Here is a 23,321-nt window from a genome sequence, read left to right on the forward strand (position 1 = left end):
GGGTGGGGCAGGGCGGGGGGTGGCCGCACACCTTCCCGCACCCCCGGGCCCTTGAGAGGAGAGCCCGGGGGCTGCGGGACCCAGCCCTCCCCATGGCGGGCTGGAAACCCACTGGCTCCGCTCGGGCAGTACCCAAGAGCTGGAATTATTTGCTTTAATAAAGAGCTCCATGCCTAAACTCTCCCCAGGGTGAGAGCTTTCCTCCCGGGATGGGCTGGGCACACCTCAGGGCAGCCGGCGGCTCCTCCGGCCGAGGTATTTGGGAGCTCAGAGCAGGGATCTTTCATTGCAGAAAGTCCTATTATTAGTTGGGGTCTGGGACAATGGAGGTCCCAAAGGCACCTGCTTTCATGAAAGCGAGAGAAAAGCCCATAAATCCTGGAGGATCCAGCTGCCTCACTCCGGGTATTGTTGGCTTTCATAAGGAAAGGGAAAAGCTATTTTTCTTTTCAAAGAGGGGGAAAATCGTATTGAGTCAGCGGCCACTGATGCAGGCGCGTAAAATAATCCCGTTCTGATTAAGCGATCATGGAGCTGGAGGTAATCAATGTTACTTTTACAGCCAGGAGCATTTGGCGGCCGTGACGGGGGGCCAGAGAGGAGCGCTGCAGGGGCCAGGGGAAGATGATGCAGATAAACCCTGAACTTTATTCACCCGGAGCCTTGTTCTCTCAGCTCCCTTCCCTCCCCATGAAAGAGCATCATTGCAGAGCTCATAGGGCTGGGGAGCGATGTCCTCACCCCCCCTGCACCTGCTGGGTCCAGTATGGGGGTGCAGCCCTCCACAGAGGTGATAGGGTGGGGAAGGGGGTCTGAAAGGGACAAATCTGGCCAGCCAGTCCCTGGGCCTCTAGGACCCCCATTCTCCTCCCATGTCCCTGTTCCCCATCCATACTCTCCAGCACCCCGATCGTTGCACCACATGAAGCTGGGACCAGACCTGGTCTGTCCCCCCTCCCTGGCCAGCACAGGGTTTGGGACCCTGAGCAGGACACATGCCCTGACCCCATCAGGCTGTGTGCAGATCCCATGGCTTTCACCTGCTCCCAGGCCAAGGGGACAGGGTGCTCTCTGCCAACTGCCTTGGGTGTGTGGTTGCGACAGCATTGCCATGGAAGCATTAATGTCAAAATGCTGGGTACTTTGTTGGGAAGGTTTATTTTGTCTGTTTGTTGTTTCTCTTTTTCCCCCTTTTATGGCAAGCTGGAATTGCTGCCTTTCCCAGCAATGTTGTGTGTTTGCCTTGTAAATCATTGCTGGGCTGGGGCAAGAGGTACCAGGAAGTGTTTCCCTGAAGTGGCTTTGAGCCCCAGGTTGGAGTGGGAACTTTGCATGCTTCCCCAAGGTGGGGGGGGTCCCCCTAGAGCTGAGCTAGCCAAGGGCACCGTGGGGCTGTGGTCTGCACACACCAGTCACCCACCCAGGCTGTCCCTAAGGTAGGGAGGCAGCAGCCCCAATCCCAATTTGGGAGGGGCGGGGAAAATGGTTAAAAAATAAATCATCATAAAGCGTGCTGAAAGGTTGAATTCAGGGTATGATGAAGGGTGTGTGCTCTCCTCATGCTTGATTAACTCCAGCAGTATTCAGGAACACTTGTTTTTAAGAGAAAAACTCCTTTCCCCTCTGAATTGCACACAAGCTTTGCACCACAGGGTATTGAGGTGACAGTGCTGTCCCTGTGGCAGGGGCGTGATCCGGGGGGGCTGAAGCCCTGGTCATGGCAGGCCCCAACCCCCCCCCAAAAAAAGCACAGACAGGGGCTCTGCTCCACCGCCCCAGCCCCCTCCCCCACAAGGCTCCTACCCCCACCCCAAAGGCATCTGCACAGCACTCACCAAGCAGGCTTGCAGGGGTTTCCTGGCTTTTATTATTATTAATTGAAGTTGTGGCATTATTTGCAATGGCAGTGGTACAGACCGGCTCAGAAACCATTGAAACAGATTTGTCTTCAAGTAAAATCTAAAAAATATTTTGATTCATAGCTACATCTTGTGAATGCAAAAAAAAAAAAAACACCAACAAAAACAAACCACTATAAAAATAAATTTACATTTTGTAAATAACAAAAGCAAATATAGTGCCCTTTGGCTTAACCAAAAGAAAAAAAAATACCAAACACTATTGGATGTCAAAGTTATCCACATTTCTGACATAAATAGAAAATATAAGTTAGTATAACTCTTAAAAAAGTTTTGTACAAATATACACTTGCTTTTTTTCCTTTTTCTTTTTTCCTTTTCCTTTTTTTTTTTTTAATGCACTGAGAGATCAGCAAAGATTAAACATTTTATATAAATGACTTTTAAAGCTTTACACTTCTGGCCAGTGTACTCACATTAGGCATAATACATTTTTATATAAAACGTAATACATTGCACAGTTGTACGTTAACACTGCTCCGTTCGCGGCCGCGGCTGGCGGGCAGGCGTTCCAGCTCCTCTCCGGCTCCTGGTCCCGGTCCGGGCGGGCGCGGGGGGTCCCGGCTCGCCGCGCCGCCCGCCCTGACCCCTGCGCCTCCGCGCCTCCGCGGGCGACGCGCCTTTCGAGTGGGTGCCGTAGTGCAAAAGTCTGGGGAGGAATAAAAATGAAAAACTTTAAAAAAAAAAAAAAAAATCAGGAAAAAAAAAAAAAAAAAAGATGGGGGAAAAATAAAAGAGCGACGCTGAAAGCCCCCAGACACATCCGCCCTCCCCGGGGCGCGCCTCACCTGGCTCACCGGAGCCGCTTGCGGGGGGTCTGCTCAGCCGGCACGGCGGTGGGGGAAGGTGGGCAGCCGGCAGGGAGCTCCGCCGCCGCCTTGGGCTCCGCCGGCCTTTTCCTCCTCGCGAAGAAATCTGGACGGGGGACGGAGAAGAGGGGGAGGGGGCCGTCAGCCGCTGCGGCGGGACGCCCACCGCCTCCCACGACCCCCACAGCACCCCCACGCACCTGTGATGCGGGCCGTCGGGACCCTCCGGCGGAGCCGCATGCCTCGGCGGCGGGGCGCGGCGCGGTTCTCCCGGCTCAGGCGCCCCCCGGGCCCCTTGGCGGCGGCGGCAGGGGGGGGCGGCGGCGGGGAGGGGGGCGCCCGGCGAAGGGGGATGCGGCACCGGCCCACCTGCAGCGTCTCCCGGTAGAAAGCGGGCACGGCGCCGCCCTCCACCTCCTCCCAGCGCAGGCGGCCGGGGCCAGGCAGCGGCGTGTCGGTGTGGAAGTTGTAGTCCCAACGGCGCTGGTCGTCCTCCCCCATCTCCCGCAGGCGGTTCCGCAGCTCCCGGCCCAGCTCCTCGTGGTCCACCGGCCCGAAGAGGCTCCTGCAGACGGGGCTGCGGCCGTGCCCGGCCAGGGCTCGCCGGGCGGAAAGGCGCTCCAGGGCGGCGGCGCCAGAAAGGTGCACGTTGGACATTGCCGCCGGGGAGGACGCAGGGTTGATGAGATGGGGTGCGGTGGCTTGGGGTGGGTACCCCCTACCCCGCCGCTCCTTGCGTCCCTCCCGCTCTCCAGCCAACCCTGCCTCCCGCTTCTGAGCCCCTGCCCCCGGCCGCCTGGCTTTTAAACCCCGCTCCCCGCGAGTGCGAGCAAAACAATCATTAGCATAATAGTATTTCCCTGCCATCGGCCCGCCGCGATTGGCGGGGACTCTCCCACCGCCCCCGGCCCCCGGCGGCAGCCCTCCTGCCCGCGCCCTCCATTGGCTGCGGCGGGCAACGCCGTGCTGCCGCCGGCCGTATTGGCCCGGCCCGGCCCCGCCGAGGACCGGGGCGGGGCGGCCCCGGCGCTGGCCCGGCCCCGGGGGGCGGCCGCGGCGCTCCCCGCCCGTCGCCGGCCCCGCTCTCTTTGTCTGCACATCGCCCCGGCTCCGTTGTTGCTTCCTCCCCGGCGACTCTCAGGATTGGTTTTTCCCCCCCTCCTTGTTGCCTTTTCAGCATGTAGGAGTGTGTGTGTGCGCGCTATTATTATTTTTATTATTATTTTTCCCGAGTGGTGTCGCCGGGAGCTTTTCAGAATCTGTAGGGCGTGCAGGTTTGAGGCGGGGGAGGTGATGGCGTGTGGACGAAAACGGGATCATTTTTGGCTCGGGTTTTTTTTATTACGCTGCTGCAAAACAAAGCGAGATGCTTGCAGATTTCAAAACAAGCTGAAGGCTATTTTTAAAAATAGGGCTTTTCAGCTGCATGGATGTAATAAGTTGCAGCCTTGCTGAATAGGAGTACATGAAAACCACAGCATTTTCCTCTCCTAACTTTTAAATGCACAATACATGTTTGTTCACTGCAGATGAACTAATCTTGCTATTGTGTTGCCAGGGATCAGCTGGCTTATGCTTTACATTTTCTGCAGGTCACTGCAATCATTGCCTTTTGTTGTTTTGGGATGGGCGAGTATGAAAGGAAAGGGAATGGGAGCATAATTGACACAGTGCTAAAATTGAGCCCAGAACATGATCGTAGTTTTGATGCACACCTCGGGGGCTTGTTGCCTCAGTGAGCTTTTCCTCTGCAAACAACAAGGGAAAAGATGGACCTTTATCGCTCTTTGTGCATTTGGGGACACACTGGTTCTCTGTATACCGGTGGCTCTTGCCTCTGCGAAAATCGAACCCTTGAGCAAAGGCGACATGGATTTTATCCCTTGGAGGGAATAAAATTAATTTAAAATCCTAGGATAGTGCTGGCCATGCAGAGGATGCCCAGGTGCTGGCTTGCTGCAGGGCTGGAGAGGTTGCAGCTTTAGGAGCCTTAGGGCAATGGTGACCACAGGCAGGTGTCAGCTTCAAGAAGAGGAACAATAGTTTTTCACCCATGGGAAGCTCTTCCTGTCCCCCAGCTGGGCCAAAATAAGTCATCTCCCTCCATGCTGTTTCCACAGTCAGCCCGCATCCGTGATGGAGCAGCCTTCCAGCACCACTGAGGACACTCGCTCCTGGGCTTCCCGTGTCGATGAGGCACTTGGGCCAGCCAGGACAGCTCCCGCGTGCTGCTAGGTACTGCACTTTTAGCAGTGCTCCCAAAGGCTGGCCATGCCAGGAGTGACCAGCGGTGCCACGCTCTTGGACCCATTGATCTGGGGCTGGCCATGGCTGGTGCCGAGGTGCAGAGAGGAGGTTACAGCCCGACTTAGAGCACAGGAAGGGTCTTTCCATGCTTGCGCTGAAGAGCAGCAAGACACTGCAGCAGGTTTGATCTCCTGAAATAATTTCCTGATGTCTGTGGGGGCAGGTGGGCTGTTCAGTGGGGAAGGTCTGTAGCTTTGTGGTCGAGAGGAGAGGCTACAGGAAATGTTTTCAGGGTGCAGATCCCTGCTTGCTTCCTGGGTAGGCATAAAGTCACTCCTGGCAGAAGGCTTTGCTGACTGATGGTACAGATAGACCACTCTCATTTCACAAGTAGTGGTAGCAAAGGTATTTTAGGGTATGTGAAGGCATTTTTTTAAGATACCTGTTTAGATGCTGTCTTCTCAACAGATGTTTCCTGTATGAGCTGGACCACAATGTGGCGATTTTAGGTAAACACCACCACACTGTTCTTCCTGAAACAGCCCTTGAAGGTGGCCATGCAGAGGTCTTTTGGCCAAAAGGATGTCATTCAGGGAGCAGGTAATGAGAGGGCTCTCCTGGTTCCCTGTCACTAAAAGCACATCATCTTAAAAAGCAGGTGAGCATCATTTAGCAAGGGTCTGGCCAGGGAGAGAAGGGGTGGGCCAAGCTGGAATGGTTGGGGAACATGTTGAACATGGCATTGTGTTCAGCTGGGACATCTCTCAGCAGCCATCAGACACACCTCTCAGGATGTAGGATGGGTGGTTTTAGAAATAAATGAGCTATGTGGAGAAAATGCCTCAACTTCCACAAGAAACCTGCTGAAAAAGTGCCCTCTATTCAAGACGCGAGCCAAATGGCAATGGCTGGGTCCCTGCAGACAGGGGCTCTTTGTGAGGCATCCTTGCAAACCTGCTGCCGTCCTCCCCCAGAGCCGGGAGAGGCCAGCGGCTGCCTTTCCTGTTTTCTGCCTCCTCGGTTTTATACATTCCTGCAATGCAAGCTGAGCAAGCAAACTTCCCTACTATTTGCAAGATGTGGGCGTGCCCTCTGCAAAATCCACATCATGGTCCTTCCAAACTGTTTTCAGAGGTTAGCCAATATTTACACAGTGCTTGAGGGATGCTAGGAACTGCAGTTTGAATGGGGAAGTATTTTCAGGGGTTGCTCACCTGGGAGGTAAAGCGGCTCGAGTTTGAGGTTACCAGCTCTTCTTTTTTTTAGCTCATCTTCCTCACTGCTAGTGCTCGCCATCTCTTTGACCTGTTTTGTTGTGGGTTTTTTTTTTCTGTTTGTTTGTTTAGGTTGGGTTTTTTGTGTGTGTGTCCCTTTATACACTTATGTTTTACGCTGGTGCTGATAGTACTGGGGACTTTCTGCTCACAGCTGCCAGTTCCAGCAGTGTCTGTGCTTCTCTTCTGTGTAGAGATAGAGAGCATCCAGCTCTTTTGAGGAAGAAATACTGCCTGCACGGAGAGATGTTTTTAATTCAGTGGATTCGTGAACTCTAAGGCCAGAGGAGTATGTTATGATCCTCTAAACCAGCAGTTTGCCTAACATGAGCCAAAAAATCTTACCCAAGAGCTCCCACCACCAAGCCCATTAGCTTCTTTAGAAATTCCTGCTTCAAAATACTGAGCGGAGTAATTACCGCTATGGTTAGAACAATGCCCCATAAGAATGAAACATTTTTGCTCAAAATATCCAAGTCATATCTGCTTATGTCAGAAAAAAACAATGACTTTAACTGGCCTGATGGCTGCTTGTTTGAAATGGTGAGGGGATGGAAAGCAAACTCCTTTATGGCTTGTGCATCTTACAAAGGGATTGCGAAGGCACGTTTATTGCAGTTGACTATTCCTGTTTGGAAAGAGTCCAGGCTGACCATCAGGGCCAGAGCTGAGTCTGATGGCTTGGCAGACAGGGGAAGAGAGGTCCTTGTACTGGAAACTGAGCAAGGAGTAACTGAGGACATTTGATAAGAAGGCATGAAGGTAACAAAAGAGAGAGGCTCAGCGCTGTCATTCTGACAGGGCTAATTGTTGTGGACCTCCAGGTTAACTTCTGCAGCACAGAGGGCCTGGTGAGAATGTTTGTGTATGGAGGCGAATGTGTCCCCATGACATGGTGCCAGGGAGGAGCACTCCTTCATCTTTTGGAGGGTCTCTGGGTGAACATCTCCTGCAGAAATTGTCCTCAGCCTGCTGCCAGACAAGCAACCCATTGTTGGGTCCCTGAGGCTTGAAGGTTTATGCTTTGCTTCCTTCTCAGTTCCTTTAATACACCATTATTGTATACAGCCAACAATATTTAACTCAGAATTCTTCAAATGCTGTGTGATCCACATATGATTGCTTCATTTCATAGCATTTTATATTCCATAATTGCTTTAGCAGAGACACAGACCAATAAACATTGGTACTTTATCTCCCATGCACTTCTCTTCTACTGTGCTTGTGATCACAAGCAATTTGCAGTTCTGCATTTATACCAGTGGCAATTTTGTGTGGTACTTCGGAATCCTGCTTAAATAAACTGATTGCAATTAAAGTTCAAGTTAGCACAGACTGCCCAAGCTTCTCATTGAGGCTTTTTCACCAGCAAAGTGACACTTTGAATTGTTAAAGCCAGTGTAACATTCAGAATTTTCCATTTCTTGACATGGTCATAAAAAGTCAAATTATTAGATTTGATAGCTAGGCAAAACCATGCTAGTTCGGGGGTTAAAATGAGGAAAGATAGTCTGAACAGAACCTTGAAAAAATTCTGCTACTTTTAATTCAATTTGAATTGCTTTTCTCAAAAATATGCAAAAGCTAGCGCCTCAGGAAAATGCCTTATTTCATTCAAATTCCTTTTTTAAATTATTGTTATTCTTTCTGTTCTTGGTTGTTAAAGGAAGAGCTAGCCTTGCTGTCCAGCTGCTGCACATCATTAGGGTAGCACAAAGGTAGCAGTGAATTTAGCCTAATCTATTGATGGACCTGCTAGTGCACCCGGGGCCATCGCATTCTCCCTTCACACTCTTCTTTTGCTCTTTCCATCATGTTGTTTTACTAGATGAAGTCCATTCGCCATCTGGCCCATCATGACTGATTGGAAGCCTGACTCATTTGTCGGATGCTCTCCATGAGCCCCGGTGTGGGGAGCCTTACTGACACCGTGCTGTTAACTTGGAAAGCAGGCTGGGAATGGCGGGTACCAAAGAGCATTGTGAGCTTGCAGTATGTACCCATGGAGAGTGGCTCTTTTTGGTTGATTGTGTAGTCATATTTGAGTAGCAGCTCAATACTCCATTTGTTTTTATACTCCCTGCTTTTCTGTTGGTATCGTTTCTGTGAAAGTCATGCTCTATACTCATAGGTACTGTTTGTTGCCAGTCTTTGTACTAAATGAGATGTTTGCATTTTCCTTGTTTTGACATTCCCCTTGCCTTTCATCTTTATCCATGGTAATATTATTTTTGGAGTAGCTTTTCATAGGTTATTTCTACTTTCTGGAGGGGACGGGGGGTGTTGGTGAAGGGGCCATTACACAGGTTTTATTTTTAGTTTCATGTTTCTTAAGTAAACAGGGTTTTTTTTGCACAGGTCCTGATGGAGATGGTTCATGGCCTGGACTGTTGCAGCAAGGAGGTACCTGGTCCAAAAACAAGCCCAAGAGCAGAGGTAAGTGCATCAGGAGTATCTTCAGACAGATGCTGGCGCACACCTAGAGGAAAAAAAAAATCTAAGAGTATGAAAAAAACCCAAAACAAAACAGAACACTAGAAGATGCTTGAAATGTGACTATGAAGGCGACAGGCTTGCAAAAAGTGGAGGATGTCTAAAGAATCCCGATGATAAAGACCTTAAAAACAGTTTCAAGGGAGAGTAAATGAATCCAACTCTTAATTGCCCCAGTTATGTCCTCCTCCCCGCCCGTGCCCACCTATTCCTGCCCGCTCCCGTGCAGCCCCAGTGCAGGCAGCCGAGCTGGCCGAAAATTGACCCAGCAATCGAATGTTTGTGCTCTGGCCTTGCCCTCCCTCTCCATTTCTGCACATTTCTGCCCCTCTTCTCTCCACCGCTCGGCGGGGCGGTCCGGCCGCCGGCGCTGCCCTCGGATCTGCCGAGGAGGCCGGGCAGGGGAGCTGGGGGGCTGCGGGAGCCGCGCTGCATCCTCACCCTCTGCCAACCTCTGCCTGCCCGGCCTGGCTGCAAAATAACGGAGAAGCACATCATGCCCCTGGGTTCCCGTGCCCGGCCGCTAGCCCCAGGCCGGCGGGCGGGTTTGAGGCAGCGCGGTGGCGAGGGAGCTGCCCGCGGGATGTCCCCGATGTGCGGTCCCCGATGTGCGGGGCAATGGTGCCCTCTAACGTCGGCTGGGCCCGGCACAGGCGGGCGCTCGCCCTGCTCGGCCCCGGGGAACGAGGCTTCGCCCCGCGGCCGGGCTGGGTTTCCAGCACCATCCCTCCCGTCTCCCCCGTGTATCTGCAGCCGCACCTCGGAGCCCCCTGGCTTCTTGGCGTGTCCTCCCGTGATCCAGCTCTTGGGGATGTCTGCGTTTCACTCTGGGACTGCAGATGCCGTTCGGTGCATCACAGGAGCTCTTGGCTGGGCAGGATGTAATATAACATGCAGGGACTGCTTTCTTGTGGGTCTCCCAGAGAGCTCTGGATAAGGTTTGCTGGGGAGACAGCTCTCCACACCACCAGCCTGCAGACAGCCCCTTGCAGCCTAGGTGAGAGCAGGTTATTGAAACTTGCAGATTTTAAATCTGCATGGTGTGCAGAGTACTTCTAGAGTAATAAAATACATTGTAGCTATATGTATAAGATCCTCTAGATTTTTCAGGTTCTGAGTCCATATGATTCCTTGACAAGATTTATAGATAGAAGAATACATTCACTGTATTCTGTGAAAATTAGGGTTCAAGTGTAGCTTGGCCATCATACAATCATAGAATGGTTTGGGTTGAAATAGGCCTTAAAGATCATCTAGTTCCAACCCCCTTGGCATGGGCTGGGACACCTTCCACTAGTCCAGGTTGCTCAAAGCCCCATCCAGCCTGGATTTGAACACTTCCAGGGATGGGGAATCCACAACTTCTCTGTGCAGCCTGTTCCAGTGTCTCACTGCTCTCATAGCAAATAATTTCTTCTTAATATCTAATCTAAATCTACCTTCTTTTAGCTTAAAACCATTGCTGTCATCCTATCACTAGACTCCCTGATAAAGAGTCCCTCCCCATCTTTCCTGTAGGTGCCTTTTAAGTACTGGAAGGCTGCTGTAAGGTCTCCCTGGATCCTTCTCTTTTCCAGGCTGAACAACCCCAACTCTCTCAGCCTTTCTCCACAGCGGAGCTGTTTCAGACCTCTGATCGTTTTTCTGGCCTTCTCTGGACCCTCTCCAACAGGTCCCTGTCTTTCTTACACCAGGGGCCCCAGAGCTGGATTCAGTACTCCAGGTAGGGTCTCACAAGAGTGGAGGAGAGAGGGAGAGTCACCTCCCTCAATCTGCTGGCCATGCTTCTTTTGCTGCAGCCCAGGGTATGGCTGGCTTTCTGGGCTGCAAGTGCACGTTGTCAGGTCATATTCAGTTTTTCGTCCACTGATACCCCCAAGGCCTTCTCCTCAAGGCTGCTCTCAACCCACTCATGGCCCAGCCTCTATCCATGTTTGGGATTGCCCTGACCCAGGTGCAGGACTTTGCACTTGGCCTTGTTGAACTTCACGAGGTTTGCATGGGCCCACCTCTCCAGCCCGTCCAGGTCCCTCTGGATGGCATCCCTTCTGTCTAGAGTATCAACCACACCACTCAGCTTGGTGTCATCCACAAACTTGCTGAGGATGCACTCAATCCCACTGTACATGTCCCTGACAAAGATCTTAAGTAATACTGGTCCCAATATAGACACTTGAGGGATACCACTCTTCACTGGTCTCCATCTGGACATTAAACCATTGACTGCAACTCTTTGAGTGCAACCATCCAGCCAATTCCTTATCCACCAAGTGGTCCACCCATCGAATCCATGTCTCTCCATTTTAGAGTCAAGGATGTTGTGTGGGACAGTATCAAATGCTTTGCACAAGTCCAGGTAGATGATGTCAGTCACTCTTCTCTTATCCATCAATGCTGTAACCCTGTTGTAGAAGGCCACTCAGTTTGTCAGACATTATTTGCCCTTAGTGAAGCCATCTGGCTGTCACAAATCACCTCTCTGTTTTCCATGTGTCTTTGCACAGTTTCCAGGAGGATCTGCTCCGTGGTCTTGCTGACCATCCTGTAGTTCCCTGAGTATTAATTTTTTTTCCCTTTTAAAAAATGGGGGTTATGTTTCCCCTTTTCCAGTCACTGGGAACTTTGCCAGTCTGTCACAACTTTTCAAATATGAAGGACAGTGGCTTAGCTCAATGGTAGCTCAGACCCTGGAAGTCCAAGAGAAGGAGATGCAGTTGTAGAGGATGCAGACCTTGTGACACATACCTGGTTTCATGCAGGGCTATCATGCTTTGGGGAGCCCTGGGAGCTTTTTCTCCTTGTCTTGGTTTCAGCTGGGATAGAGTTAATTTTCTTCCTAGTAGCTGGTATAGTGCTGTGGTTTGGATTTAGTATAAGAATGTTGATAATACACTGAAGTTTTAGTTTTTTCTAAGTAGTACTTAAACTGAGTCAAAGACTTTTCAGCTTCTCATGTCCTGCCAGTGAGAAAGCTGGAGATGCACAAGCTGGGAGGGGGCACAGCCAGGACAGCTGACCCAAACTGGCCAAAAGGATATTCCGTACCATATGATGTCATGCTCAGTATAAACTGGGGAAAAGTTAGCTGAGGGGCTGCTGCTTAGGAACTGACTGGGCATCAGTCAGCAGGTGGTGAGCAATTGCATAGTGCATCGATTGTTTTCTATATTCTTTTATCATTATTGTTATTATTTAATTTCAATTATTAAACTGTTCTTCTCTCAACCCATGAGTTTTCTCACTTTACTCTTCTGATTCTGTCCCCCATCCCAGTGCAGGGGGAGAGTGAGTGAGCAGCTGTGTGGTGCTTACTTGCTGGCCGGGGTTAAACCATGGCTCTCCTCTACATTTTCCTATGACTGGTTCCCTCCCTAGAAGCAGGTGGCAAAGTAATATGGTGCTGTGTGATCTGGCTGTTCCTTCTCTCACTCCCGAAGTTGGATTCCCTCTTCTTATTTGCCTTTCCCTCGGGGCTTGCTCCCCCTTTTCCCTGCGATGAGTTGTTGAGATACCATGTGATGACGCAGCATGATGACATAATTTCTGCCCCCTCCCCACCCCTTGGCTTCTTGGCACATTCTTTAATTAATTACCTTCTTGCCTGCAGCTTTAAATTTGCTTTTAGCATAGTAACTTGGTGAAGACACAGCACTAAAGTTTTATTTGCCCTTAATCTTGAAAAGCAATCATTTTGTAATCTCCCTGCTAGATTCATAGCATTAATTTTGCTGCAAGCTTTGAATGTGGACCAAACATAACCCAGCCAGTGGTGAACCTGCAAAGGGAGTGGTTCGATGAGCACCCTTGGGGGAGTCCATCATGTTCATTTTATAGCAGTTTAACTATAATAAGGCTGCCCTGCCTGCAATATGGTATGTATTCCTACAGAGCAGGGAGTTAATTGTACCTGGATCCAGCAGTGCACTATAAACACGTTTATGTCGTGCAGAACAATTAGTGCCGTGACTCATTGCTGGGAGCTCAGCCTGTGTTATAATACATATGGGGCAGCATTTAAGCATTCGTATGTGCCATCCACAACAGCAGTCAGCACAAATCCCACTAGTATTCAGCATCATGCAGACCCAAAGAAAAACCAAGTGCCATATTCCCTAACAGAGTAGAGCACATGGAAGACCATGGGTAACACTGGCCTATAGGGTTTTTAATGGTTTGCATTGCATCAACCAACATAGCTATTTCTGAATGAGTCAGTTCTTGAGTTTTGGACAGAAGCTAGCAGGACCTGCTACCTTGGGCTGTGGTCAGAAATGTTGCTAAATACTCTGATTACACACACTTGTAATGTCCTTTGGTAGATGGTGGAGGCCAGGGGAAAGCTATGTTTTTTCCTGTGCTGTGACCAGGTTAAAAAATCATCAGGTCATTTTGTAACCTTGAAAGTTACTCTTCCCAGCTGCTTTGCCACTTCGTGCGGGAGCTATTTCTAAAGCAAGTTTGTAGGGTAGTGAGCTCCAGAGGCCCAAGCCTGAGTTTCAAGTAGGGTGAGTTTTGGACTGAGTGAGGACAGGGAGATTGGGCATAAAGTGATGCACTTTTATCAGACTTTCAATTAAACTTTAATTTCATAAAGGTGCAATTAAAGACACACCCTGATGCTGTGCAGGATAGCAGGTATCTCATTGTCCTCCAGTGCACATGCAGTCACATGTAGAAAGCATTTCAAAATTACATGGTACAAACTCTTCTAGTGTGAACCATGAGCCACATTCTCAAACATAGTAATGACTGAACTAGTCTGAAACAAATGTTTTCCTAACAGCAAAAGCAGAAGAGGAGCTGGATAAAAGACCCGAATATTAAATCCTGGCAGCATGGAAATCAGAGGCAAAATTCCCAATGAATTGAGGTCAGGGTTTCAGCCTAGAGCCAACTGACCTGGATCTTTCAGCTCTTCTCAAAGTAAAAATGAGTCAGCTGGTCATTGTTGCTACTCAAAGGGGAAATATAAACCAAGTGAAATCATTTAAGCTGACAGTGGCCAAGTGGTAGCAAGTTTGCTCTGGAAGGAAAAAAAAAATATATCTGGAGGTGCTATGTTTATGGTGTCTCATTGCTTCCCAGATAAAATGCACTTGCTTTGCAGATGGGACAATGGCCTTTTTTTTTTTTTTTACTGCCAGCCTGCAAATTTAATCTAGAGCCTTTCCTTTTCACGCATCACAACTGTTATGCAAGATTTTTCACTGACCTGCTCCTACATTCCCAACAAGGTCCTTGGCCCCTCTGCAGTCCTGTGGTTTCTGAGGGTGCCTCTGGTGGGATTTGAGGTGTTTGTCACTTCACCTGTGTGGAGCTGGCTGAATTTGGCAAATTATTTAATTGCTGAGGCTCAGGAGGAATATAATCCACCACTCTCCTTGCTGTGCTGAGCAATATACAACAGGAATAAATCCATATTATTTTGTCTTGAAGGTAAGGAGAAGAGAGCCTGGACAGAACTGCTGAGTAGATTGGTGTTGGTTTTAGTAGGAGTCTCCAGGAACCAATCAACATAGGAAGGCAGGGGATTTTTTTCCTAGCGTTTTCACAGAGGTAATCCCATTGCTGTCTGGTAGGGCATTAGGAAAATGAGCTGGGATAGACCCCTTTTTCTAGCAGCACTTTTTCTGTTTGTTTTGTTTGTTTGTTTGTTTTGGCTTTTTGTTTGTGTGTTTTGTTTTGTTTCCCAAATCATAGAATCAAATAAAGGTTTGGGTTAGAAGCGACCTTAAAGATCATGTGGCTCCACCACCCCCTGCCATGGGCTGGGACACCTTGCACTAGACCAGGTTGCTCAAAGCCCCATCCAGCCTGGCCCTGAACACTTCCAGGGATGGGGCATCTGCCACTTCTCTGGGCAGCCTGTTCCAGTGTCTAACCATCTTCATAGTGAAGAATTTCTTCCTTATATCTAATCTAAATATCCTAACTATATGCAAAATGCTTTGGTACAATTGCTGCTTTGGCAGGACTGGCTCTCAACCAGTTTGGATTGAAAATTTGCAGGACTTGCTTGATTTCTGGAAAAGTCAGATGACAGATCCTGGTTTTAGTGCAGGAAAACTTTGATGTAGGAAGTTTTGTGTTCCAGAAATGGAACATGTGATCCAGGGAACAGTGTTCCAAGTGAGCTCTTCTTAGGTTATTTCTACCCTCTCCAGAGTGTGAAGAGATTAATGAATCCCAAATGGTACTGACAAGTTCAGCCCAAGACTATGTAGGCATTGCTGTTTTATGCCAGCCTTGCGTTTGGCCTTAGGAATAGCTTAGAATTAGTCAGCAATATCAAAAGCAATAAGTCTCAAAACCAAATATTGCAACAGAGAATTTCACTGCCTCTGAGCTGCTGATAAATCCAACCCTGTATGACTATGGATACCTTAATCCCACCTCCTCCATCCATAGGCAGTGAATATCTGCAACACAGGGTTGTTCTCCACCCACATAATGGATGGAGCCAGGTGGACATGAGGTCAGCTGTCCCCTTTTCTCCATGTCCCACATCGGCTCCACACAGGTCATAAGTCCACATGGAGATACCAGCCAGTCAAATGGAGCAAAGCTGAGAGAGGACATGCATCTTCTCTGGCCCTGAGCAGAAAAGGATTTGTCTGAGGATGTAACACAGCCCCTCTCTGTGCGGGGAAGCCGTGCCCAGGGTGTGCAGGGTTTTACAGATGCATGCTTTGCCCTTCTCTAATTGCTTTATGCAGAAACATACATGAGCAGAAACACTGAATACACATCCGTATTTTGTTTGTGCTCTGTATAGCTGCTTGGAAGGCTAACCAACAGAGAGATTTTTGTTACATTGTGTTGCTGGTGGTCTCCTGAATGCTTGAGACTTATAAATCAGGCGATTGTTTGATTCTGACACAGGAAAATGTTTTGGTAAATGCAGGAGGCTTGAGACGAGCCGAAAATGTCTGGGGCTCCCATTGTGTGCAGAATGTGATGTGTGCAGAGGAAATCTGCAGCATTCCTACAGCAAACCACAACAAGAAGCTCCATACAGCCCCAATCAGTTACAATTCTCATATAAATTATAATGGCTTAAATGTTATTGAAATGATAAACAGCTTTTGCGTTCCAGACATTGCTGTGATTCCAGAAGGTGGCTGTATAATACCAGCTGAATGAAATATTGCATATAGCCTGCAATATTGCAGGCTAAGTATGGGGCTTTATTTGTGTGTATCTGTTTTTGTTACATCTAACATATTCTTTGGCTATAAAACTTGGACTTCCAAAGCACTCTGTGTATCTTGGAGCCCAGGGCTTCATCAATTATCCAGCAGCAAGTTGTCTGAAAGTTGGTCATGCCAACATGCCAGTAAGCTGAACACACTACCACAGAGGTGGCAGAAGTATCCATCACTTCTGGGCTGTCACCATCACTTATTAGCATGTGCGGGTTTGCCTGGACCCTGCTCAGCAGCAGATGGTATAACCAGTCCTTTAATCACAGTTTTCTTCATAGATGGCCATGTCGCGCTTGCTTATAACAAGTGTAGCTGGAGCATTAGGGCGAATGGCAAGTCTGGAGAAGATCATCCCTTGCCCAGGTGAGAGCTCACCCAGCAGATCTGGGCTTTCACTAAGGGAAGAGTCATTTTTTTCTCGCCAATTCTTCAATGCTCTAGCATAGCAGACCACTAGAGGCTGACGGCATTTGCTGTCTTTTGATGTCTTTGCTTGAAGGAGAAGGTCGGAGCTACTCTCTGGGCAGCCCGGCAGCCCTTCTCCACTGCAGCTCATTGAAACTTGAGGGGTTTCTGCTTGCCCAGGAGAGATTTTGGGGTAGAGGTGGGTATGGCCACGGCAGCACCTGGGAGATGAATCTGGAGGGGAGTCCTCTGGCTGAGCTGAAATACATCCTAAGCAAGGTGCCACTCGGTATGAACGGGCACAAGAGGCTTCTGCCCTGGCGACGTCCTGCTGGAGCCGATGAGACTGGATGAGTACAAAGAACTGAGCTTTTTCTTCCTATTTGGTCATGTTATTCTTGGTGTAATTCTCCTGAATTCAGACCACAGAATTTTTCCAAAACTCTTTTTACAATTGACACAGTCTCTGCCCCATCTGCATATTTTGTTGTCAAATTCCAGCATTCAGAAATGTTCTCTTTTGGTTTAATTTTTCCAGAATATTAAAGAGGAGAAACTGCCCTGTGGTTAAATGATGGGACTGGCTTCCAAAGGATGATGGAGACTGACTCCAGGCTCTTCCACAGACTTCCTCTGTGATTTCAGGCAAGTCATTAAACCCTTGTGTCTGTTAAGGTCCCATCTGCAAGACAAGGAGGATCTAATTATTTTCCCTTGTCTGATTCCCCACCTCTTTTTGTGTCTGCAGGGCACCAAGCAGGGCCTCAATATTAGATGGAGCTTTGGGGCTCTACCATTAAAAAGTTAATAATAACCAGCCATATTTCAGCTAAAATTTGATTTGCAGTTTAATATGCTAAGTAACAAAGACTTAACCAAAAGAATGAACAATAGCCTTTTCCATTTCACAAAATAATTTGCCAGGCAGGATAAGTGCAGCAGCATTTTTATAAAAACAAATTATAAATAATTGCTTTTTGCAATTTAATACACACATAGAAAGAGCCAAAAGAGTTCAGCAGCCACTGGGAATCTGATTTCATTGCCGATTTGGACTGTCTCTGTAGTTTTTATGAAAATCCCTGAAGACTGTGCTATTTTGTAAACTAAACATGGGGGTTTTTTTGCTGGCCATGTGGAGTCTTTTTCCATTCATTAGTGAGATGCTTTTTTCATGAACACAATTAGACAAAGGAATAAATCAGTCAACAAATATGGGACTTAATTTTGGCAATACCAGGCCGTCTATGCTCTTATTTGCTTAAATGTGTAAATCTTTCACCACACTACAAATGAAACCAGTTCCCTCAGTGTCGAGGTCAGGGGAAGAGAGGGATCAGGCCAGATCCTGCGCATTTGACGGCTCCTGCTGACCATGGCTGGTGTTGAGCGGTTTCCCTCATTACAGCATTCCCACTGTTGGGGAATTGCTTCGGGATATTTCTTCTCTTTCCTATCTTGTATTACAGAGCTTAAGAAACATCACCAGGATGATAGCTCCCTGAGGGCTGTGTCTCCATAAAGAGTTTTTATATCTCTCCTTGCCCAAATACCTGCATGCCTCACTGGTTTCAGTGCGGTGGCCTCATGATGCTGTCGCAAGGTGGGGAAGGTATGCTCATAACTATTCATCTCATATGTGATATCCCCTTGAGTCAGGTCCTCCTGGCACCCCTCAGCACACAGCCCATAGAAATGCAGTTTCTCTTTGCAAGGAGAAAATAAAGCTTTGCTGGAATCCAAGAGGCAGCAATCCCCTACTCTGGCATTCCCAGCCAGCTCTTGTGCTTGCCACAGGTATGGGTGCATACCCCCAAAGGCACGGATATGTGGGTGATCTGTGCTGGAGCAGGATTTGTTTCATCCCACTGGTTTTTCCGTGTAGCTGGAGAGACCAGCCAGCTTGCACTCATATGGGATTTGAGACCCGAGAGATCCCCTTTGTTGCTGGGCAGCATGTCTGCACTTCTATCCTTCTTCAAGGCTCTTTTGAGGCTGTGAAGCTTGTTTTGACCTTCTGAAGACAGGTGAATCCCACTCAGAGTAGCTCATGTTGCTATATATCATATCAAGCTTCCTCTGTGAAAAAATGCAGCTTGAGAAAAGGATTTGGGTTTTACTTCCACACAATTTATCCTTTTTCAACCAACGTTTTCAACTGCTGGTATTGCTGTGGGTGGATTTCCCCTCCCCAGGCACATGCACTTTGAGCTGGCCTTGGTTCTCATTTCCAGTGATTTAACAAAAGATTTCTGCCCAAGTAACATAAACAGTAAGTCTTTATAATTTTTTTTTTAAAGATGTTCTCAGGTTTCCCACTCTGTTTTTCCAGAGATCACCAGATAAATAGGCCTCAGGAAAGATATATCTGGGAAGGCAACCATAAATACTTGAAAAATGTCGAGAATAAGTGTCAAGGCTTAATGCATAGCTAATGGCCTAATCTGCAGTTTCATCACAAGACATTTGTCTCCTTGCTTGCTTTCACTGAAGTCTCCCTGGAATATCTGTCCATTTAAGGTTTATTTATCCCACCCAAGAAAATTCATTTCCTATTCATAACCTATTCCTCCCCAGTTTTTAAATTAATCTTTATTTTTTTAAAGATGACTCATCAGTGACCAAGTGCTACCCATGGTATAGTCTATAACTGAGCCAGAAGGAGCCCTTAGATAAAAATGCAATCCCAGCCTATGCCATCTGTCATTAATGGTGCATTGTCACTACAGATGGAGATGAACCGTCCCCTAGCTGGATGGCTACAAATGTAGTGTTCAGCAGGGTGTAGCTGGGAACCGAGTTAATCTCAATCATACTTTGGCTCCTGCAGACATTTTCAGACAGGCTTCTCAGAGGAGGAGGAGGGTATACCTGGTGTTGGTCACACCGGCTGTTTTTCCATCGGTGCTCATGCTGCCATAGTTAGCCCTCAGATAGACTAATTCATGAGGCAAGACTTAAAAAATCAGGTGCTGAAAGTCAAGGAAGTCCAAGTTCCTGTGCAGAAGACCTTGCGGGAGGACACTGTGATAATTCAGGGCTGCCAATGTCTTGGCCGAGTTTGGAGAATACAGCTCATCTCTGCATCCTTGGGGCCAGGGCAGCATGGACATGGCTTTGCTCATGGCTTGTAAAGGTGGCTTAAGACTGCCACCCTCTTCCCTTAGTCCCGTCAATGCCAAAGAACAGAGATGGAGAGAGAAATAATCCTGCCCAAAGAGACTATTGCTAGAACAGGATCACTGAGTTTGGCCAAGGCATTTGCTTACTTGCTGTCTGATCTGGGGTGCTAAGAGCAGGCTTGGACACTGAGCCATCAAGAGGCACCCACTGATGCATGACACTGATGATCTTAGCTTGTTCCCAGAGGTTGCTATCGCACCAGACACCGAGTTCAGGTCACCAGTTCTCAGAACTGTATCTTTTGCCCCAGAGGCTGAAAATTAAACTTTTTTTTTTTTTTTTTTTTTTTAAAAACCTCCATTTCCCTTGTCAGTGCCAGTAAAAAGAATGTAAGTCTGAGTGAGAGCATGTGGCTGGTTAGCTGTCTGTACTGTATGCCCTGGGCAGGACGAGGCTCGTATCTGGTGGAGAGTGGCTGCATCTGCAAGTCATTGCTTCTGTCAGTCACCTTGCTGGGATCTGCTTTCAGTTGCTGCTGAGACAAACTCACCAGTCAAAATACTGATGCTTTTCAAGTCCAAGTCAGCAAAGTTTCCCGTAAGCAGTGTTTTACATTGCATTTGCATGAGTTGCTTTTTTGGTTGTCTCAAAACCTCCATAAACAGAGTTCAGTCATTAATTTTACTCTTCTATTCAATGCTGGTAATTTGTACATTGTGCCTGTCCAGCACAAACCAGGGAGTGACAATGTTGGTGCTATGCTGCAGGACATCCAAAGTGCAGGCAAATCCATTGTTTTGTGCTGAGATGAACCAAATGTTGAGCACTGATCCTTTGCTAAATTAGGATACATGCTGGGTAATGTTCCTTCTTCGGTAACAGATACAACTTCTACGGTGTTGTGAGTTGGGTCTGTTTGAGTGCTTGTATCTCTGTAGGAAAGTCATTCTTTAAAGGTGCTTTTTTACTCATGCTCTGGCTGAGTTTGTGAAAGGTTGTTTCTGTCCAGCATGCATTGACACTGTACCTGCCCCTGGTGAAACATTAAACCTTTGGTCTTCCCCTTCCTTCACCAGGAGGTAGAGCCTGGCAGCCCTCACCAAATCCTGGGGCTCTGCGGCGACATGTGTTGAATAAAAAGGTGTGTCTGGAGATCTTACAGTTCCCCCTCCCTGGGCTTGGTTGGAAACCTCCAAGCCCTGACAGCCACTCAGGATCCAAGCCAGCAAATGTCTGTGCGTGTCCCTGTAATTGTATTGCCTGTGTCAGCCTTCACAGTGAGTCAAGCCTCCATTTCTGAACAGAGGTGTTACTAAATTAGAGGGACTGGCTGAGATGGTTGATGACAGAGCCTCAGGCTGGAGGGTCTGCATGAAATATGAGAGCTGGATCAACCAAAACCTCAAGGTTTTCAACAAGTTGAAAAGGGTGACAATTTGCCCCAAGCCTGTGGCAGAATATCCACCTGCATCAATGCCAGCTGGGGACCAACTGAACATGTAGCAACCCTTCCGTGAGGACCATGGGTGATGGCAATGCTGTGTGAGCCGATGGTGCTTGATCATCAGGAGTAGGGCAAACCATATAATGGGCCATTTGACAAGGAACATGTCCAGGATGTCCAGGGAAGTTTTTATTCCTTCTTGCTTGGTGCTGATGAGGCTGATCCAGTGTCGGGTCTCCCAGTTCAAGAGGGTTGTGGACAAACTGGATTGGACCGAGGGGAGGGCTACCAAGAAGGTCAAGGGTCTAGAGTACCTAGTCTTTGAAAGAGGTGGAAGGCATCAGGCTTGTTCAGCCTGGCAAAGTGGAGGCTGGGGTGATCTAAGAGAAGCCTGCAACTACTTGAAGGGCAACTGCAGAGATGATGCAGATTCTTCTTGGTAGTGGCAGCTGACACCTTGAGGGACAACAGCCACAAGCCACAGCTTGAGAAATTCAGACTGGACATTAAGAAAACCTTATTTCTCAGCTGTTCAAGGAGGGGAGAAGTCTCTTTTCTTAAGAGATTTTCAAAGCTTGTCTAGAAAAAGCCACAACCGAGCTGATGTGTTCAAGCAGGAGGGTGGATGAGATCTCCTGAGGTCCCATCCTACTCAAAGTCCTGTGATTCTACAAAATTGGGGCATTAACATCTTTGCTTTCTTTTTCTCTTTATTTTAAAGACAATGCTCAACCAGACTTCCAGGATTCAACAAGTAAGAAAACAAAGAAATAAACCCCCAAGCAAACAGGCAAACAAATAAAACCCTAAGTAAACAAGCAAGCAAGCAAACTAGCAAAACCCCCAAAGGACAAACTAGTCTTGTTTATTTAATTCCCCAGTTTGCAGTCGGCCTCATGATTTATATGGATTTAATACTATTTTTTAAAAAAAAAAATATTTTTTGCATTGGCTGGTAATTTGTAGTCTTGAGTGGACATTTGCTAGCTCAGCCTCTCTATAAATTTGCAGCACCTGGTAAGTGAAGGAAAATGGCTCAGCTAGAGGTGTGGATGAGAGCAGCTCTAACTGTGTGTAAGACCTATGCTTGATTCGGGATCTGTATAAATCTACTGTAAGCATGAGGACTTGGAAATAGCTGTTCTGTGATAGGCTTCACTTGCAACCTCCAAAAACAAAATCAAAGTGTCTTTCATGAAGAATTAGAACAGTCATCTTTTTCCAAGCAATAAAAGTGAAAGAAATGAAACAGTTAAAATAGTTGAAGAGTTTGTCACGTGCTCTTGTTTGGGGCAATGTCCACTTTCACTCCCGCTGGGATTCTCAAGCCTGTCTTTGCTGTGATGGTCCTTGAAGCAATGAGCCCACCTGGGACAAGGCTGAAGAACGAGATCTGTGGTTTGGTGCACAGTTACCTTTGATCCTGCCTGGCAAGTAAGCGAAGGGGAGGAGAAAAAAAAGAAAAGAAAAAGGAAATCTCTGACACACTGATTCAGCACCTTTCACACTGTAAGCTTTGAACTGTTTGCGCAGTTTCTGCGCCTTGCCTGTGCTCCGTGTTCCCAGCTACAAAGCACGTTTGTGTTGTCTTTCAGCCCATCGTCCTGCAGTAAGTCACTCCGTGAGCACTATGGATGCAAAAGCCATCTCTGGAGGTGAGGAAGAAGCCTCAGGAATGAGGAGCGAGACTCTGGGTGAGAGCAGCCGCTTGGGAGAGAGCAACAGGAGACAAGCTATCCGTATTGCCTACCTGATTGCAACTCTAGAGCTGACCTTCCTCTTCATGCAGTTTGGAGTCATGCCTGTGAGTATGGGTTGTCCTGCATCACAGCGTGTCTTGAATTCAATGCCAATCTATTTAGCTTTCCAGCAAAGTCAGAATAGAGTTTCTAGCAGGAGAGAGGAAAGTGTACTCCTGCCTAGCAGGCAAGCTGTGACTGTGTTCAGGGTGTTCCCAGGCAGTAAAAGCTGGTTTGTTTATTTGTACTGCAGTAGCACCTAGAGCCCTTTCTTGGCCTGCTGGCCCGGGGTGAAGCTGTTGTAGTTTGTGTCATCTTGCTTGCAGTGGGAGAGTGATCCAAGCAGCAGGCAGCAGAAATGAGGGATTTCAGATCAGAGGTGGGTTTTCTAAGGACATAATAAATGAGCTGTGCATGGGAATCATTGCTTCTCACTTACTGGACTTGCGTGTCGTGGAATCATTTAGGTTGGAAACGACCCTTATGATCATAGAGTCCAATCATTAACCTGACAGTGCCAAGTCCACCACTAAACCATGTCTCTAAGCACCATGTCTACATGTCTTTTTAATACCTCCAGGGATGGTGAGTCAACCACTTCCCCTGGCAGCCTGTTCCAGTGTTTTATAACCCTTTCAGTGAATACATTTTTTCTAATATCCA

The 23,321-nt window shown here is 48.0% G+C and overlaps 2 protein-coding genes across 2 annotated transcripts in view; one reads left to right on the plus strand and one right to left on the minus strand.

The window, feature by feature from the left end:
• Window positions 1-1,844: 1,844 nt before the first annotated feature.
• Window positions 1,845-3,487, minus strand: CDKN1C (cyclin dependent kinase inhibitor 1C). The gene is made up of 3 exons (XM_065636622.1): window positions 2,929-3,487; window positions 2,708-2,834; window positions 1,845-2,568 (listed from the first exon to the last, which is right to left on the minus strand). The coding sequence occupies exons 1-2, from the start codon at window positions 3,383-3,385 to the stop codon at window positions 2,713-2,715; spliced, it is 579 nt and encodes a 192-aa protein (XP_065492694.1). The 5' UTR covers window positions 3,386-3,487; the 3' UTR covers window positions 1,845-2,568; window positions 2,708-2,712.
• A 19,059-nt stretch (window positions 3,488-22,546) lies between these two features.
• Window positions 22,547-23,321, plus strand: part of SLC22A18 (solute carrier family 22 member 18) — a 63,839-nt gene continuing 63,064 nt past the window's right edge. Inside the window, exon 1 of the mRNA XM_065636587.1 lies at window positions 22,547-22,723. Within this exon, the coding sequence (XP_065492659.1) occupies window positions 22,550-22,723 (174 nt within the window). The 5' untranslated portion in view covers window positions 22,547-22,549. The remainder of the gene's footprint in view (window positions 22,724-23,321) is intronic.

Source organism: Caloenas nicobarica, chromosome 5, assembly GCF_036013445.1.
Source record: "Caloenas nicobarica isolate bCalNic1 chromosome 5, bCalNic1.hap1, whole genome shotgun sequence".
Lineage (NCBI taxonomy): Eukaryota > Metazoa > Chordata > Aves > Columbiformes > Columbidae > Caloenas > Caloenas nicobarica.